At 36.0% G+C, this 18,204-nt stretch overlaps 1 protein-coding gene across 1 annotated transcript in view; it reads left to right on the top strand.

Annotated features, from left to right (window-relative positions):
• Positions 1 to 18,204, top strand: part of LOC145680859 (kielin/chordin-like protein) — a 1,295,905-nt gene that overhangs the window by 1,201,534 nt on the left and 76,167 nt on the right. The window contains exon 49 of the mRNA XM_081751993.1: positions 3,351 to 3,551. Coding sequence (XP_081608119.1) covers positions 3,351 to 3,551 — 201 coding nt within the window. The remainder of the gene's footprint in view (positions 1 to 3,350; positions 3,552 to 18,204) is intronic.

Raw genomic sequence — 18,204 nt, 5'->3', positions numbered from 1 at the left:
CATGCCATCAGGTCGTTTACCATCGGAACGACAACAGCCTGACGGTTCACGAATCGAAGGGATTCCTGCCGTCGTGAGAGCTCGCAAAATGATGTCATTAACAGATGAATGTCTGGTGTTTCTGCCTATGTTCTTCATGCATGAGAGGTAATGCAGGCCGCGTTGGGCAACTTGATCCCCGCAAACTGGACAGCGATGTGGCTCACAAACAACTGAACCTAGTCTTAGGGCTACTGCAATTCGAAAGGTTTCATTAGACATGTGAAGACCTAATTGGGGAGACGGTAACCAGCATGGGGGGATGACGCAGCAAGTAGTCTAGCTTTATCCTCTGGAACAGCAACGGATTGTAAAAGAAGTTTATGGAAATGTACTGCTATTGGTGTGTACCAAGATGCCTGAGAACCTCTTTTTCTGATTTCTGGAAGGTTCGTGTCTGTTATATTTATCCATTTGGTAGAGCCTTCTTCAACTATCCCATCTGGGTCCAGGTGGTAGCCTTGAGGAAGGAGAACCTTGATTAAACGAAGGGATCCGTGGTAGGACGCTTAAAAGGTAGGAATCGCCATATCAACGGTTCGTCGAATACCAAGGCCTTCTAATCCAACAGGTAAGGATGCTTGCATCCAAGAGTCGTCACTCAAGAAGCAGTTCAAAATTGACTCCAGTCCCATTTTGAGGATATGATCATATTTTTCAGCAGTGAAGTCTCATTCCAAGATGGAAAGCACCGTAGAAAGTAGTTTAGGCGAGGGATTGACAATGAAGGACGTAGAAGAAAAAAAAAGCTCCGTGTGCTGAAATCGAGTCAAGACGAGACAGAAAATATTCTAATTTGGATATTTTGTTTGATAGCACAATTGTAAATGCTTCCTTTGTGAGAGCAGAACCTAGAAGACAAGCATCCTGTTTGGTTAGGAGACGTATTCCTGGGGCAACTTCTCCAGATCTTCTGAATAATTCGTTGGATGTGACTTCATCTGATCCAAGAAAACGAACTTCGCATTTTGAGAAATTCAAATGTAAGCCAAGAGCTGATGCTTTTTCATTTATATGTCTTAACGCTGAAAGGACTGCCTCAGGTTTGTCAGCAATAGTCCCATCATCCAAACACCAGATGTTTAGTTCAGTACTAATCGAATGTACTAAAGAATGTATTGTTATGGCAAAAAGTGCTGGGCCCAAGGGATCACCTTGTTGTACTCCTCTCTGGGATGAAATAGTGTCTTGGCCTAAGAATAGGTTACTGGGTTGAGAGTAACACTGGTGAACATATGGGTATATTGCGGGAAAATAGTTCAATACCTCAGTAAGCATGGTGTCCCGGCGAAGTTCATTAAAAGCGTTGCGAAAATCCAGCTTTACGATAGCCTTTGGAGCGTTGTGTGTGGAGGACAAATATACCCTGGTTGCATGAACGGCTGCTTCGACTCCGTTGGGAATACAAACTCCAAGTTGATGGGGAGACAAAAAAGTTCTTAACAGGCTCTCGTATTCTGAAGCATATAATTTTGGCTGATATTCTGCGTCAAATATTCCCTATGGCGATAGGTCTGATTCCACCACATTTCTTTTTAAGAGCGATAAGTCTGGCTCCGAAAAACAAAGGTCGAACTTCTAAAGATATTTTTCCCGAAATTATTAGATTGAACAGATCACAAAGTGATTTTAATAGCTTTTCCTTCGATTCAAGTGTTTGGCAAGATAAAATAACTTTGAGAATCGAAGGGCGAAGACCATCGAGACCTCCCGAGCTGCCAGATGGAAAAGAATGTATAGCATTTTTAACTTCGTTTACTGAAACTTTTTGAACCCTGTTTTGATCTTCTGGAAGATTCGGTGAAGTAAATGTACCAGGGTGGGCTGAATGTTTCTCCAACAACGTCTCAAACACTGAAGTGTCAGGGGCTAATATTGTATCATCTGACATTAGTAAACAGACTGCTCCTCGGATATCAGCATCGGCTAGTTTGTCTTTAATAATTTTCAGATTTGACACATTCTGTTTAGGTATAGATTTCTTAATCTTTGGCGAGTGTAAGGTTAAGGCGTCAATACCTATATTATCCCAAACACGAACTCTTTGTTTTACCCATGAGGTAAGGTTCTTTACGTTTTTGGATTGTATGGGAGCAGTTAGTGCTACAAATGGAAATATAAACAGGTTGATCTATTCTCTTTCTCCATTTGAAATATCTACTTGCTGTAATAACTTGGAAAGTGTATCGGCAACCTCAGTTCGAGCACCACGAGGGACACGTCTTAGGATGTGTGTAAAGGATCTTAATGACGTCAACAGTTTACCCAAGTTAGATAACGTTAAATCCTGTGTACTACCATTAAAGTTAGTGATGCTTACAATTGTGGCTGTACAGTCAGGAAAGCTATTATTATTGATATGAAGACCATCCTCTTTTGCGTTTATGATCGGATGGTTTTTAACTATATGAATGGCTAATCCTCTTGCATTCACATAAAACTTTCCACAATGGGGACAAGGTAACACCTTCGCAGATCTAGGAGTGGCTGAAAAGTGGCCTCTGGCAGGCCTGCCAGTGCTGGCGTCCAAGTCATTGCCGCGGTTATCGGTTTCACCTGATTTCGCTGAGTTAACTGATGGAGATTGAACACTGGGAACGCTGCCCATTAGTTCATATTGTATATCTATGTGTAACAAGGTGCGCAACAAAATAAAATAATTTTTATCAGTGATAAAGAAGTATTGATGATATTAATATTTAAAAAATTCTAAATATTCGTTTTTAACGAATTTCCGTTGCTGTTTATTTCATTGTTAGAATACTATGTCGGAACTATAACTTTGATAGTTCTTTCATTTCTTTATAAGAAGATAACCACTAAGCCTATTTTTGAACGGATTTCACCATTTTGTCTAGGAGACGTCGTGCACACACACATATAACTCAAACATGTCCATCAAAAGTATTTCCTCTCCTTCAACCGAAAACTTTGCAGAGAATATTCTTAGGCTCGTGCACTGATCACAACAATCAGAATTAATTATATTGTTATCAGTTTCTATAGATATATGTTGAATGATAAAAAAAATAAATAAATAAAAATAAATTGAGATCGGGTTGATGAGGTGAAAGGATAGACCTAAATTTATGGGAAATTCCGACTATGCTACATAATAAATATATGTATTCTAAGCAACTAAAATTCTTTGCACTTTAGAAGTAATTATCTTCAATAATTAAGGTATGTTTATTGCTTATCTATATTCTATTCTATTCTATTCTGTATATATTCTATTTCCATGTTTATAATTGTTCACACGTATTTCACAAGTAGTTTTATTATAATTAATTATTTTACATTTGTTTTAGAATTCAGACAGAGGTCTTACTGGAGTTTCATGGACTGAAAAATTATGGGTGTACATCGGTCCCGTTGAAGTAGAACTAGGACAAGGAGGAACAGCAGTAGTTGATGGTACTCCAGTTAATTTTCCGTACTTGAAATCCCCTTGGATATCACTTGAAAAACAAGGGTCGTCTATTCTACTAATTTCCAATCTGGGTGTACAGGTAATTCATAACTTTTTATTACTATAACTTTAGTTGCAATAATTCTTAGTTGAAAAATACTGAGCTACTAAAACGTTCTATTTTATATGTACACTCATGTCCAAAATGATTGTCGCATATCTATAACTGTCTTCTTGTAACAATATAATATGTTAATGATTTTACAGGGTACTTCTAATACTGATACTATGTGTATAATCGGGAAATGTATATTTGTGGCAAATTTCATAGCAAAAGAATTAAATACGAAAATTAGAATGAGTAAAACAAAATGTTGCTATATGGACAAGAAAGTTTTATTTTCGTTATATTGTTCTTATTTAATGCTCTTTTCTCATGAAATTTGCCACACACATGTATTTGGCGATTATACACATACTAACATTATAAGAAATATCGGGAAAATTCGTTAGAAAATTATATTCCTACAACAACATATTTATAGACATGCGACAATAATTTTGGATATGAGTGTACATATTGGGTTGTCAGAAAATGTTTGACGTATTTTTACAAAAGATGGCCCTAGTTCATTTTTAAAAATATTAGAGTCATTGGTATCTATGTTATTGATGTAATTCGACAGCTAAAAGTTGTAAATTTAGTCTAAAAAATGAGCAATTTGGTTGAGTTTTGCAGATTTTACAAATTAAAAACGGAAGACCGAACTCTGTATTTTCGCTATAGTTTACTGTTTACTTCTGTAAAGTGAAGAATGTGCCTAGAGTCTGTAAAAACTATGTAAAGTTTGCGATGGCAATGATGTACAAGAACGCAATGATGTACAAGAACATGATTAGCAATAATGGTTTACGAAATTCCGTGCTGTTGATTTTGATCCCAGCTACGCTCGTCGATCAGGGAGACCCGCTGAAGTTAATGACAAATTAATTTGTTGATTTAGTCAAACCAACATTACACAATTCAAGAAGAGATTGCAGAAACATTTGAGATTAATCAATCACATGTTCAAGACCATCTGAAGAAGCTGAGATACGTAAACAAACTCGATGTTGAGTTCTTCATAAACTCAAAGATAGTCATTTGATGAAACGTATAAATATCTGCAAGATACTCATTAAACGTAAGCAAAAGATCGGTTTTGAAGCAACTGATAACTAGTGATGAGAAATGAATTGCTTACAACAATATGGTAATGGTCTTTGTCTTGAAGTTCACTTTAAACGACTTTAAAGAAGACATTAGGAGCTTCTTAGTGGCTAAGCGATTAGCGTACGCACCTTTGGCGTGGGAGACCCAGGTTCGATTCCCAGCGGGAAGTTTTGTAGTTCGGATTCCACGTTAATCAGTAGGTCCCGCCTCATATAGCCTCGTTGCTGAAAGGGACGTTAAATTCCAAATCAACTCAAAATCAACTTAGCTACAGAAGACATTAATCAGAGAGAGTTTATGCTATCATTGTGCTAGGATTTTGTTGTTATGTTTCTTGAGCTCTTAACAAAGAACCAAATAATGATTTCAAATGAAGAATTTGAACGATTATATCATCCAGAAACATCCAGAACTCGTTTATCGTAAAGTTGTTGCGTTCCATCCACGAGAACACACCCAACTTTGATCACCTGTCAAATATTAATGGAGCTTCGATGGGATGTATTACTACATCCACTATGTTTGTCTGATTTTGCATCGTCAGATTGCGACTTGTTTCGGTCTCCAAAATTCTTTGCGGTGGTGTAACGTTCAATTCACATGAGGTTATGGATCAGCATCTTGTTCAGTTTCCTCCCATAAAGATAGGTTCAGCTATGAACAAGGAATTATCAAGCTCATTTGAAGATGGCAGAAGACTATTGAACAAAACAAACAATATATCATTGATTAAAATGACACTTGAAAAACAAATAAAATTCGTCATAACTTTTCCAACAACCCAACATATATAATGAAAGTTATGCAATTAAGTCATAGGCAGTCCATTATTTGGATTTATTTTTTCTATATGTTATAATTTACCCTATCCAACCTTAGTTTGGCTCGTATTCTGTTATTTTTATAGTATATGTAAATATAAATATCTTATCTCAGAATTTTTCCTTTGTAATTCTGTTAGAAAGTTCTTGTATTTTTAAGATGTGTCTAGCATTTCTTCTTTATACCTGAAATATGTTCCAGTTGTCTTGATAATTACTATTAGAACAATAAAATATAGATATATCCCATACTCTTTATTGTAAAGATTTGAATTTGATTATATTGACAAAATTTCTATAAGGAAGCAGTACCAACAATAACGGTAACAAATTGAGTTTTTTTTTTCTCAGAACATTGCATTTATAGAGAAAATTATCCCGTAATATTAGGTCGTATAAGCGTTGTCATTATGTTGTCTTTATAAATATGCATTATGATAAGGATTCTACATAAATTCTCATAGTTTAACATTGTAAGAAGAAAGAAAAGGAAAAAGAAGGAACATGGACTAAGACTACGGGAAACATTAAAAATAGTTCCCATTAGCAGCAATAATCTGTTTCTAGCACTATGAATCTTAATTTATAATTGAATTATACGAAATGTGAGCCGAAAGAATCGTTCAATGCGAGGGTTGGAACGATAGTCCTCCCCAGAGACGGTTGTCTAGCATGGGAACAAATAGTAATCTGATGACCTAATGCCCTGGAAATATGGGAGATACATTACCGTTTTCCAACATAGTCGGATAATTGTTCCACGATTGACCTCAGCAACATGTTAATTATTGTAGTCTGAAGCACAATACCTCCTCTGTGATCCCACAATGCATGGCTTTCCATTTTTTCATGCACACTTTTCAATTTTTGTTAGTTTCATCAATCGTTAGGCTAGGCTTCGGCAGTCAGTGATGCACAGTACCCGAACAGTCTATCACTGTACACCTTGTCTCAAAAAGGTTGAGCGCATTCTTTATTGCTGTTTCGAGACAAAAATTTTCTAAGTCCAACTTCGGGTATCTTCGGGAAAAAGTAAACCAGGTTCGAACCTCGAAGCCAACCTTTGCAATCGGGAAAAATCTTGCAGATGTGTTTTTCTTCTTTTAAATATAATAAGACTTGTTACCAATTATATATAAAAAAGCAACATTGATTGAAATACTTAACGATACAATATTTCGAAACTGTATTAATGCCAGCACATGCTTGTCATTTTGCTCTCCATACTTAATGGAATATTTAGATACGTAAACGAATCTTTCCATATGTAAAAGAATGGTGAAAGTTAAGACATAGAACATTATTCTCTCCTGAGTACAAAAATAAAAGTCAAACTAGAACAAAAACAGCGTTTGCAGTGGATATGAATGTAATTATTATCTTAAATACCTTTATATATCGCTAGAATTATTATTTGTGAAGCGCTTCTGTTAGCTCAGTGGTACGCCGTTGGATTTCAAATCGTAAGGTCGAGGGTTCGATTCGCATCTGAGTCAATGTTCTTTTTTATGAAATTTTATTTTCCGCAATGCATGAAAAATTATATAAAATAATTACATTAAAATACGTCAGTTGTATATATATATAACATACAATCATTGCAGAACTTAGTGATTATTATGTTTAAAATATAACAGGTGTTCACAGTTCGTTGGTATTCTATGATATATGTGAATGTTAAATACAAATTAAGAAAATAATATCATCGCAATGAATAAATTATGTAGTGTATTTATTTGGAGCTATTTGTCATCGGAAGTTACTTCTGAATTTTCTCATTACAGCAAGTGATTTACGCTTTCTGAAAGGTAAAGAGACTATTCGGGTATAAACAGAAATTTTTATACAAACTCCAATCTTCGTTACAGACACAAAACTCCCGATCCCCAAAACTATGTAAACAGGAAATTTACGAACACGAAGTCGTGTCTAAGAGACTTATTTATACTCGAGAAAGAAGGCAGAATAGGATTTCTTTCCAAAGGATTTCAGTTCAATAATCTGCAAGGCTTTTGTATATGGATGTGGTCCCTTTCTCTCCGCCAATATATATAAAGTAAAAGCGATCGATATTAGTGTTGAATCCATAGTTCTCGTTGTTTTTGAAATTAATAATTACAACTCCGAAAGCGTTAAAGTCCAAATTTAACTCTCATCATAAAGCTCCTTTGTGGTTAAACGTATAGCGTACACGCTTTCGGTGTGGGAGACCCAGATTCGGCCCCCAGCGAGAGCCCATGTAGTTCGCGTTAATTAGTAGGTCTACGTCTCATATAGCCTCACTGCTGACGGGACGTTAAACTCAAAATCAATTCAATTGATTCAAAACCCATTATTATGGCGGGCTATATAAGATGAAAAATAAAATGTCTCAAGTGACTGATATTAGAGTCAAATCCATAGTTTGAGTTCGTGACACTGTTACAAACACAACGTCATTTAATGCCACGCTTTGGTATGAGCGACTATGCCTCCTGGATTTTGAATTTACATGAGCAACATCGAAAACATTGCTCACACAGCTCTAAATGTTTCGATGTATGTATACGTGTATATTCCAGCGAAACTCCGGAATGTCTGGAGCAACTTTTACCTAACATGAGAGACATATTACTTTCAATCTAAGGAAAAAAAAAATATTGTGGAATTCAGATACCTCAAGGGATTGAAGTTGGGAAGAGTGGCATGTAAAAATAGTGTAAAATGACTGATTGTAGAGTGTTATCCATTGTTTTCTCGGTCGTTGAGATGAGTAGTGAGGCACTCAATGGCGTTATATCCAAATTCATCCCCATGTTTACAGGATGAGGGGCTTGGAGATATGATTAATAAAATGTAAAAACTTACTTAAATATTTGTCGAAGTAATAGTTTTCTGGGGTCGCGAAAGCGTTTCTAATAACTTTGGAATGTAGTTTGTAGCCACTTCAAGATGGGCTCTTTAATCATATCAATTTCTCACCTTAAGAAGAAATTACCATCTCAATTAGTATATGTATCAAGCTAGCCTTCGCAATCGAGAAAAATATGTGTAGATGTATGTTTCGTCTTTTAAATGATATACTAAATGTAAAATCAGAGATTGAGTTGGTCGGTGGGTCAAATGGGTCAAGATTTATGAGTGGGTCAGTGGATCGTAGGTCAGCAAGGCGTGACCCACTGCGAAACACCATCACTGTGACTCACACTGACCCATTGACCCAAAGCAATAAATCTCGAAACGGTTAACAGTACCATCTCACAGAACTCGAGATAGAGGGATTTGTTTGATTGGCTAAATTAAGACCTCAATAATTTATCCTTCTACAAGCGAGATTTTCTTCATCGTTTCCGTGGCGAAGTCAGAAGAATATGCGGCAAGCAAATTTAAGGTTGAAGGTTCGCGCCCACCTTGGAATACTTGCTTTTTTCCCCTAGTGTTTTTACACTCACCTGAATATAAACAAATCAAGCATATGGGCGATTTAACATATTTTGGGGGAGAAATTTTGTGGTTCGTTGGCGTTTCGTTGAGTCTCTGCCGCTGGTGGTATAATTTTCAAAACCGAAGTGGGGCCACCACGGATCGTAGCTGCGGGATCACCAACTTTTGGCGAAATGTCGCCAGTTGCGCATCGGTGGTCCACTGACGCTTACGACATGGGGGTTTGTATCTGAAAACTAAGAGAATAAAGAAGCATGGTATCCATGAAGCCCGTTGACATTAATAAAAGTCTGAAACGATGAAACAGATGTCAACACCGAAAAACATGTATTTTATAATTTCAAAGGTACCCCGTGTCGAGGAAAAAGATTTGCCCCAAGGCTCCCCGGTGGGTCTCAGGAGGGGTGCAACTCAAAATTTGAAAATGGTAAGGGGAATCTAGTAGTATGTCATTTAAAAGTATTACTAAAAAAATGAAATGAAATCTTTGAGTTTTACGTCCCACGGTTATGCCGGTTAGGCTAAAGGAGACGGTGATGATGAGTAATGAATGAAATGGTGGAATGAAGAAAGTGGGAGGAAACGGGAGAACCCCGAGAAAACCCACGCACACGGTGTTCGTCCACCACAAAGTTCACTTGGCGGGGGCTGGGATCGAACCCGGGACCCCTAGCACCAGAGGTGAACGCGCTACCAATGAGCCACCGCGGCCCCCAAGTATTACTAAAATCTAAAAAAAATGGTAAGAGTCCCGAGTCTTTATGCTAACTTGTGCAAAACAGCGAGCGTTCAAGATGGTAATAAATCCTTCATTGAAAACTCCTTGACCACCTTTACAAATGTGAAACTGTGAAACTACCCAGAAGAGGTAAACACTTGTCTTACCATTGCAAAAGTATAATGCACCAAGGTAAAACAAGAAGCGACCCATTATGGGTTTATTACATCACTAATATTAAATTCTACGTTCCACGATTGTGTCTTTAAGCTAAAGGACAGGGTGATTGCGAATTATGAAATTAATGGTAGAATACAGAATTGACCCACAACCAACTATGAACCACTCTGAACCATTGTGACCAACTCCGACCCACCAACGTAATCAACTCTGACCCATGATCCACATCCTTCTCTCCATTGACTAAAGAGGTTACACTTGAAATAAAACAAGACTGTGAAATTTTCACTTATCGAAGTTTGAATTCCTACCGTCAATCGCTCAAGCACCGCTCTGTTACAATACCGGTGGATCTGACCTTTACGATATACAATGGTAAAGTGTTTCTCATCTTCCAAATTAAGATGAATTTAAATTTATCATATATAATTATTTCTTTCTTGGATTACATATACATTTCAGTAGAAACCAGGATGAAATTTGAAAGTATCAAATCAAGATAAAGTATACCAACGTAAGAAGAAAAGAAAGAAAAACTAGTTTTCCATATAATTAAGCATGCCGTACTAATTTAAAATGCTCATGAAATTAAGCTTGGAATACAAATGTTATGTCTATTTTTCTCACAACTTTATGGTTTGATTTCCTTATGCTCTGAACGATCCATATATTAAACACCAGCTTCAGCAATTATTATATTAGAAAGCAGTGGGTATAAAATGCTAAGGACTGTAGTTTTCATTCCTCAATTTGTTTGTCAAATAATATCATTCGTTTTCGATTATTTTTACAAATCAACCCACTACCAATTTCCAATATATAGAAAATCCCCCCCCCCCCGCTCATAAAACACATTTTTAAAAATGCCAGGACACGTTCTGTTTATTTTTGGTAAAGAGTTATATACTGAATTTAAGCTCTCTAAGTTGAACGGCTTGTAAGATACTCAGTTTTTCGCAAAAATTCGGACACCTACTCCCCACTAAGGATATGTGTTATAATGAAAGTGATATGCGTAAGATAACTTCCCAGTTGGGATTGGGGCCTGATTATATACCAAATGTCATTTCATTTGACTTTGCAATTTGACCGTGATAATCACGCAGACATAGTTACTTTCAGTTTTTTATACTAGGTATAATAATTCATATATTACAGGTGATTCAAATTTTTTTTTCCAGCAGTTAGCTCCTCTAAAATCTCACAAGCTGTATCTCAAAATTGAACTCCTATTGCTATTGCCACTCTTACAATTGCAAATATCAAAATCCAAAAATGCCTAAGCTTTTTTCATTAGAAATGGAGATTCAGAAGAAGAAAAATGGAGATATTGAAAGTAAAACGTAGACAAGCTCACCAGTGTTCAGAAGATGCTGTCTACAATGCGCAGAACAAAATGGGACGGTGGGTAGTTGGGGGTCATTTCGTCCAAAGGATTTTCGTCCAGAGACATTTAGCCCAAACAAATTTGGTCCAGGGACATTTGGTCCAAAGGGCAATTTCTCCAAAGAACATTTTGTCCGAAATGCAATTGGTCCAAAGGACATTTCGTCCAAAAAAACAATTGGTCCAAAGGACATTTCGTCCAAAACACAATTGGTTTTTAAGAACATTTCGTCCAAAGGACATTTCGTCCAAAAGCCACTTGGTCCAAAGGACATTTCGTCCAAAAGCCAATTGGTCCAAAAGGTATTTGGTCCAAAGGGCATTTCGTCCAAAAGACAGTTGGTCCAAGGGACATTTCGTCCAGGGATGTTTAGTTCAAAGCACATTTCGTCCAAAGAACATTTGGTCCGGTAACGCTTGGGGGTCAAGGGTTTGCTTCTATTAGAAGAGTAAAAGTGATGCATATAACATTATGACTCACAAGTAATACCTCCCAAGTGTAACACTCCGATTTTGAAAAAAAAAATGGGCAGGTAGATACTACACACAAAATAAACGAATACGTGTTTTTCTGCGGAAAAGTGGTTTTAGGGGGGGGCAAAAGCCCCTACTCAAAATTTTGAAAGTTGACGCCCGAAAGGCAAGAAGAGGTGAACCGAAGTGAACGAAATTGTGCACAGGTATTGCAGACGTAAAATGAGGGAATACGTGTTTCGTATTTTCCTGAAAAAAAGAAAAAGTTTTGGGTGGGACACAGACCCCTACAAAACTTTGATCGTGAAACATCAAAAGTGCGAATAACAGTATGTCAGAAGTGCTTAAAGGACATGAAGAATTGGAACGACATATTGTGTAGGGACAATACGCAAAAAATAAACGAATGCGAGTTTATTTTCTGAGGAAAAACGGTTTTAAGAGACAAAATCCCCCACCAAAAATTTTGAAATTTGAGGCCTAAAAGGCAAGAAGAAATGTACAGAATTGAATGAAACTGTGCACAGATATTGTAGACGTAAATTGAGGTAATTGGGTTTCGTATTTTCCTTTTAAAAAAACGGTTGCGTATATCACGGACCTTTTAAACTGTTGATTACGAAATGTCAAAAGTGCAAATAATTATACGTCAGAGGTTCTTAAAGAGTATGGAGAATTGCAACGAAACCTCGTATAGGGACAATTCGCAAAACAATAAACGAAACGTGTTTTAATTTGTGCGGAAAACAGTGTTGTGGCCTAGGCCTTCTCCGAAAAAAAGTAAATATTACCGTAATAGCGCAGGAAGTAGTGGACCAAAGCAAATGAAATTGTGGGTAGACATTTTAGAGACCCTATGTAAAATAAGGTCTTTCGTGTTTCTGAAGTGTCCCTATCCGTTTTGCTTCAAATTTGGCACATCAACAGCAAACAGGAAATTAATCGACACGTGTTTTTGTTTATGCGAAAAACATTGTAAGGGTTAAAGGTGCCTCCTGAAATGCTATAAAATACACTATACTGTTTGTGCTTGTTGTTGATCTGCCAAATTTGAAGAAATCAGATGGAGACACTTGTGAAACACGAAAGGTCTTATTTTACGTATCCAATATCTACATACAATTTCATTCACTTCGGTCCACTTCTTCTTGGCTTTCGGGCTTCAACTTTCAAAACTTTGGGTGGGAGTTTTTGCACCCTATAACCCTGTTTTCGCAGAAAATAAAAAAAACCGTGTTTTTTGCATATTGTCCATACACAAAGTTTCGTTGCAATTCTTCATGTAAATTTAGGCACTTCTGACATACTGTTACTAGCACTTTTGATATTTCATGAGCAAAGGTTTGGAGGGGTCCGCGCCCCACCCAACCATTCTTTCTAGAAAAACACGAAACCCGTATTCCCTCATTTTTCGTCTACAATATTTGTGCACGATTTCATTCATTTCGGTCCACTTCTTCTTGCCTTTCGGGCGACAACTTTCAAAATTTTGGGTGGGGGCTTTTGCCCCCTAAAACCGTTTTTCCCCAGAAAATAAAAAAAACACGTATTTACTTATTTTATGTGTAGTATCTGCCTGCCAAATTTTTTTATCAAAATTGGAGTGTTACACTTGGGAAGTGTTACTTGTGTAGCTTCTTATTTCTAAAGGAAATTTTGAAATAGAGATTTATTCCGCAATTTTCTTTTCGATAAAACTAATATATGTTGAGATATTCAGAAAAAACGTAAACGCCTGAAAACTAAATGGCCTCCTTTCTTTGCTTTCATTAATAATTTTACAAAAATACAGTTTTAGCTTCGCAGAAATACAGTTGTAGCTTCGTTGGTTAAGGAATTCACCTCCCAAAATGATAAGCAACCCCTTGAAGAGCATACTCCCTCTTCATTTGCGGACAACATTGCCTCCGCATGGTCATGTGAATCTTGTATTTGGTTTGAGACTTTGCAATGGATATCTTAAATGTACTGTGCTGTACCGAGAAAATTAATATGAAAGCAAAAGTATATACTATATTTGGATAAGGAGTAACACTGAAATAAAAATACAAGACAAGTTAACAATTCTGGTTTGTCATACAACTCACTAATTATGTAGAAACGTCTGCCGAAGTTACACACTATCAATAGTCTACAAATAGAAACCAGACTTGTGGTTCACCTGAAAAGATACGTATATTCTACACGAAATGTTCCAACTTTCATATTATATTTGTCAATCACTTTTCACAATGTTGCAGCCAAGAATGTGACTGTTTAAGAGTATTATCTTTGGACACTAAGAATATATTTCACACATGTGTATTTTTCTATTCTCAGTATTTCTTCAAAGATACTTGACACATAATTTTTCACTTTTCTAACACAAGGGTTTGAATACTTAATATTTAACTTACTCAAATTTAAACTCCATTAATTTTAGTTACCGGTACTTATTTTAGAACTATTTCATTCACAACATGAAAATTTTAGATGTCATGTTAGCAGTTATTACAGCAACATACTTCACACTACAACCTTTCCCTCACTCCTGTTGTTCGACAGGTTGTTTTCAGGCGTTTACGTTTTTCTGAATATCTCAGCATTATTTGTTCTATCAAAATGAAAATTGCGGAATAAATCTCTATTTCAAATTTCCTTTAGAAATAAGAAGCTACTGAGTCATAATGTTATATGAATCACTTTTACTCTTTTAATAGAAACAAACCCTTGACCCCCAAGCGTTACCGGACCAAATGTTCTTTGGACGAAATGTGCTTTGAACTAAACATCCCTGGACGAAATGTCCTTTGGACCAATTCTCCTTTGGACGAAATGTCCTTTGGACCAATTGTATTTTGGACGAAATGTCATTTGGACGAATTGTCCTTTGGACCAAATGTCTTTGGATTAAATGTCTCTGGACGAAATGTTCTTTGGATGAAATATCTTTGGACTAAAAGGGTGGCCACCAGTGTGAGTCACGGTGAGTGGTGTTTTGCAGTAGGTCACGTCCTTTTGACCCACGATCCACTGATCCACTCACAAATCTTGACCCATTTCACCCACTTACCAACCGACCCACTGACCCACTCCATCTTTGATTTTAACATGTCTTGTTTCATTTAAAAGACGAAACAAACATCCACATATTTTTTCATCGATTGCAAAGGTTGGCTTAATATCATAATTGTAATGGTAATTTCTTCTTAAGGTGAGAAATTGATATGATTAAAAAGCCCATCTTGACGTGGGTACAAATTACCTTCCAAAGTTATTAGAAACGCTTTCTCACCCCGAAAACTATGAATTCGACAAACATTTAAGTAATATTTGAGATTTTATTTTTAGCTCTCCCAGGCCATCATCCTGTGAAGATGGGGATGAATTTGGATGTAACTTCCATTGGGAGCATCACTATCCATCTCAACGACCGAGAAAATTATGTATAAAACACTAAGATCAGTCGTTTTACATTATTTTTACATGTCACACCTCCCAACTTCCATAACTTCATACTACTACAATATTTTCTTCTTAGATTGAAAGTAATATGTCCCCCAAGTTTGGTAAAGGTTGTCCCAGACATTTCAGAACTACGCTCTCCTTATTAGATGTGCTGGGGGATCTTACTCTTACTGGAAGTTGAACTTAAACTTAAAGGTCATCAGAACTGCTCCCAATGAACTTGGCGACCACGAAAGATATGGGTTGTATACTAACATTGGTTATTTTCAATTATTTGTACACGTCACAAATTTCACAAACTCCTTCATTGTGTTAATGAGGGCTTAACTTACATGGCATCTGAAGTTCCAATCTTTACCTAAGAGACCCCCGAAATTATAGATTCGACACTAATGTAGGTCTTTTTTTTATATATTGTCACGGTACGCCAAAATTCTGGAATATTTTAATATCTAAATTCATTTAATTTTAATAATTGGCTTCAAAAGGAAACAGTAAAGTTTTGTTTATAATTTAACTTGTTGTAAGAACGTAATTAGGTTGCAGACAGACATATTATAACATCAGGTTACGTATTGCTGATGATTGTTGTTTTCTTGAAGTAATAGACACGAGTCTGCAAGTGTCACAAGAACATAAACAAATACGAAAACAAGAAAATGTAAAACGTTGTATAAATTTGTGTTAACAATCACACATTATCAAAATTAGGTAAAATTGTGAATTTCGCATACGTAAACTGTCTGGAGAATGTAGTCAATGAGAGAAACAGCAGAAATTGTGATTCAGCACAATTTCGGCACAGAGATGTAAGAGCTGCAGAATTTGTAATGAAACAACAACAAATTCGTCATCATGGACATGAACATAAAAAGGTAATGTTTGACTGAATAAGGATCAGTCGCAGGAGAGACGTTATTGGATCAGTCTCAAAGGATCATTCTCAGTAGAACAGCTATTGGGAACCAGCTGTAGACAACAACATTTCCAGTGGACATCCATCCACTGTGTGGAACTTAGACGACGAACTTCGTGTCCAGGAGTTCGAATCCAGTTCAACGAGGTATGTTATAATACATCTCTGATACTCTCGAGTTGACTAATTCACCAACAGATTTATTAAATGTGATTCAGCTATTTTATCTAATAACTTACATCACAACATCCGACTCTAAACTCTACTTCAAAGATAATCTAATAAATGAATACTTTAAAGTAACAGTCTAAGTTATAATTAATTCAATCACCTTCCGCATGTTGTTATACAAAATCCTACGCAGTAGGTTGGTGGAGATAGTAGTTTTAATGTATTCCTATCTACTTCAGATAGTAGATAGAAGCAACTAGTACTGTGTCTTTTTAACACGTACACTTGTGTCCAAAATAGTTGTCGCATGTCTTTAGAAATTACATAAATAGAAATAACTCTCTTTCTTGTGATAGAAAATGTCACATTTCTTCTTTGAAATAAACAGAAAAACAAAACACATATTTCCAAAAAATATTTCAATAAAAAATTAAGAAATAAGCAAGTTATAATTAAAAAAAGAAATCTCCGAAACTTTCATCGAAAAATTCTAAGTTCCATTTTCGTAAACGTGGCAAACGCGCAGCGAAATTTACAAAGAGGGAGGGAATTTTATGCTTTGTTAGAAATACAACGTAAATCTGTCATAAGGTTAGTTACTATACATGTGGAACAGCTCTAACAATCATTGCTATTAAGCATTTTCCATTTAAACAAACGACTAAATAGAAATAAGCTACAAAATGTGCGAAGCGATCAGGCATTTTGTGTTAGTGGTTTCGTCACATGCGTCTGCCAAGGTGCAGTATTTATCATGCCGTTGTAGAGTAGTCGGTTAAAGCTTCTTCTTTATATACTTTATTTTTCCACGATCATCACTTCGAATCCCATACCCTATAGTAACTTTTTTTTAAAGAAAAGCTTGATTCTGTGAATTCCTTAAGGAACAACGTTTTGTTCTAATAATGCTCCTTAATATTATCCTCTTCATTCTAGTTTATTTGAATATTTCCAAATAATTTAGAATTATGTCTTTTAAACATTAAAACTGTCAAGAATTTTATAAAAAGCGAAAGCTTCATTTATAATCATTTTCATAACCGAAATGAGAAACTTACAAATAGTGGAATTTTAATTAACATATGACTAAACTTTCATAAAACAGTAATTAAATAAAACATAGTTTCTGCAAGTAATATTCAGGTAATAGACAGAAATAATGAACGTATAATATTAGATGTCGATTAAAAATTAGTAGGGATAGTTCTAAAGCCAAATAGAAAATTATCTCTGCTTCATGAAAATAATAAACATTTTATAAAAATAATGGTATTTTTGCTATATCGGAAATGTGTTTAGTAAATTAATAAATAAAATACATTTATATAATTCAATCACTCTTACTCGATAGCTTGAAGAGAAACTGTCGGCCACGACCCTTCGGTTTTCTTCGTAGCACACGAAGGGACACGAAGTTGATCCGAACCAAGGGAAAGGGTGTAGAAAGAAGTAATGGCACTCAGGGCCGGATAGGTATTGCCTGCCACATAAGAAAATGCATGTTCTCCGCAGGATAGTATCTGTTGCTTCTTGACGCGATGGAAAATACGGGAAAATCGGTTCAGTTAATGTAATTGACCATTAAAACTTTTAAAAGCTGTGGATGCTGGTAAATTAACAAAATATATTACGTTTGCAGATGCAATTTACACAACAAATAACACGAATAGTGTGAGAAGCAGGGAAAGCAGAGAAACTGTTATATGGTAAGACAACAGAAACAAAAATCACAAACTGGATATTTAAAGTGTATAGCAAAAAAAAAAAAAAAAAAAAAAAAAAAAGCACCTGAGTATGTGGCGTAGTAGATAACGTTGTAATCTACCAATCAGTTGATCCATGTTCGAGTCTTCGTCAAGTGCATGGGCGTCTTTGGCGGGGGGTTGAGGGGGACGCGTCCACCTCAATATTTTGAAGTACAAAATATTCAATATTTTATTCTAATTTATTTACTAACGACAGAATAACATATAAATAATAATTACACTATTTGGAATATAATAT

The sequence above is a fragment of the Thermobia domestica genome, chromosome 3, assembly GCF_964235325.1.
Source record: "Thermobia domestica chromosome 3, izTheDome1.hap1.1, whole genome shotgun sequence".
NCBI lineage: Eukaryota > Metazoa > Arthropoda > Insecta > Zygentoma > Lepismatidae > Thermobia > Thermobia domestica.
Note: the sequence above shows the minus strand (reverse complement) of the source record. Positions and strands in the feature narration are given on the sequence as shown.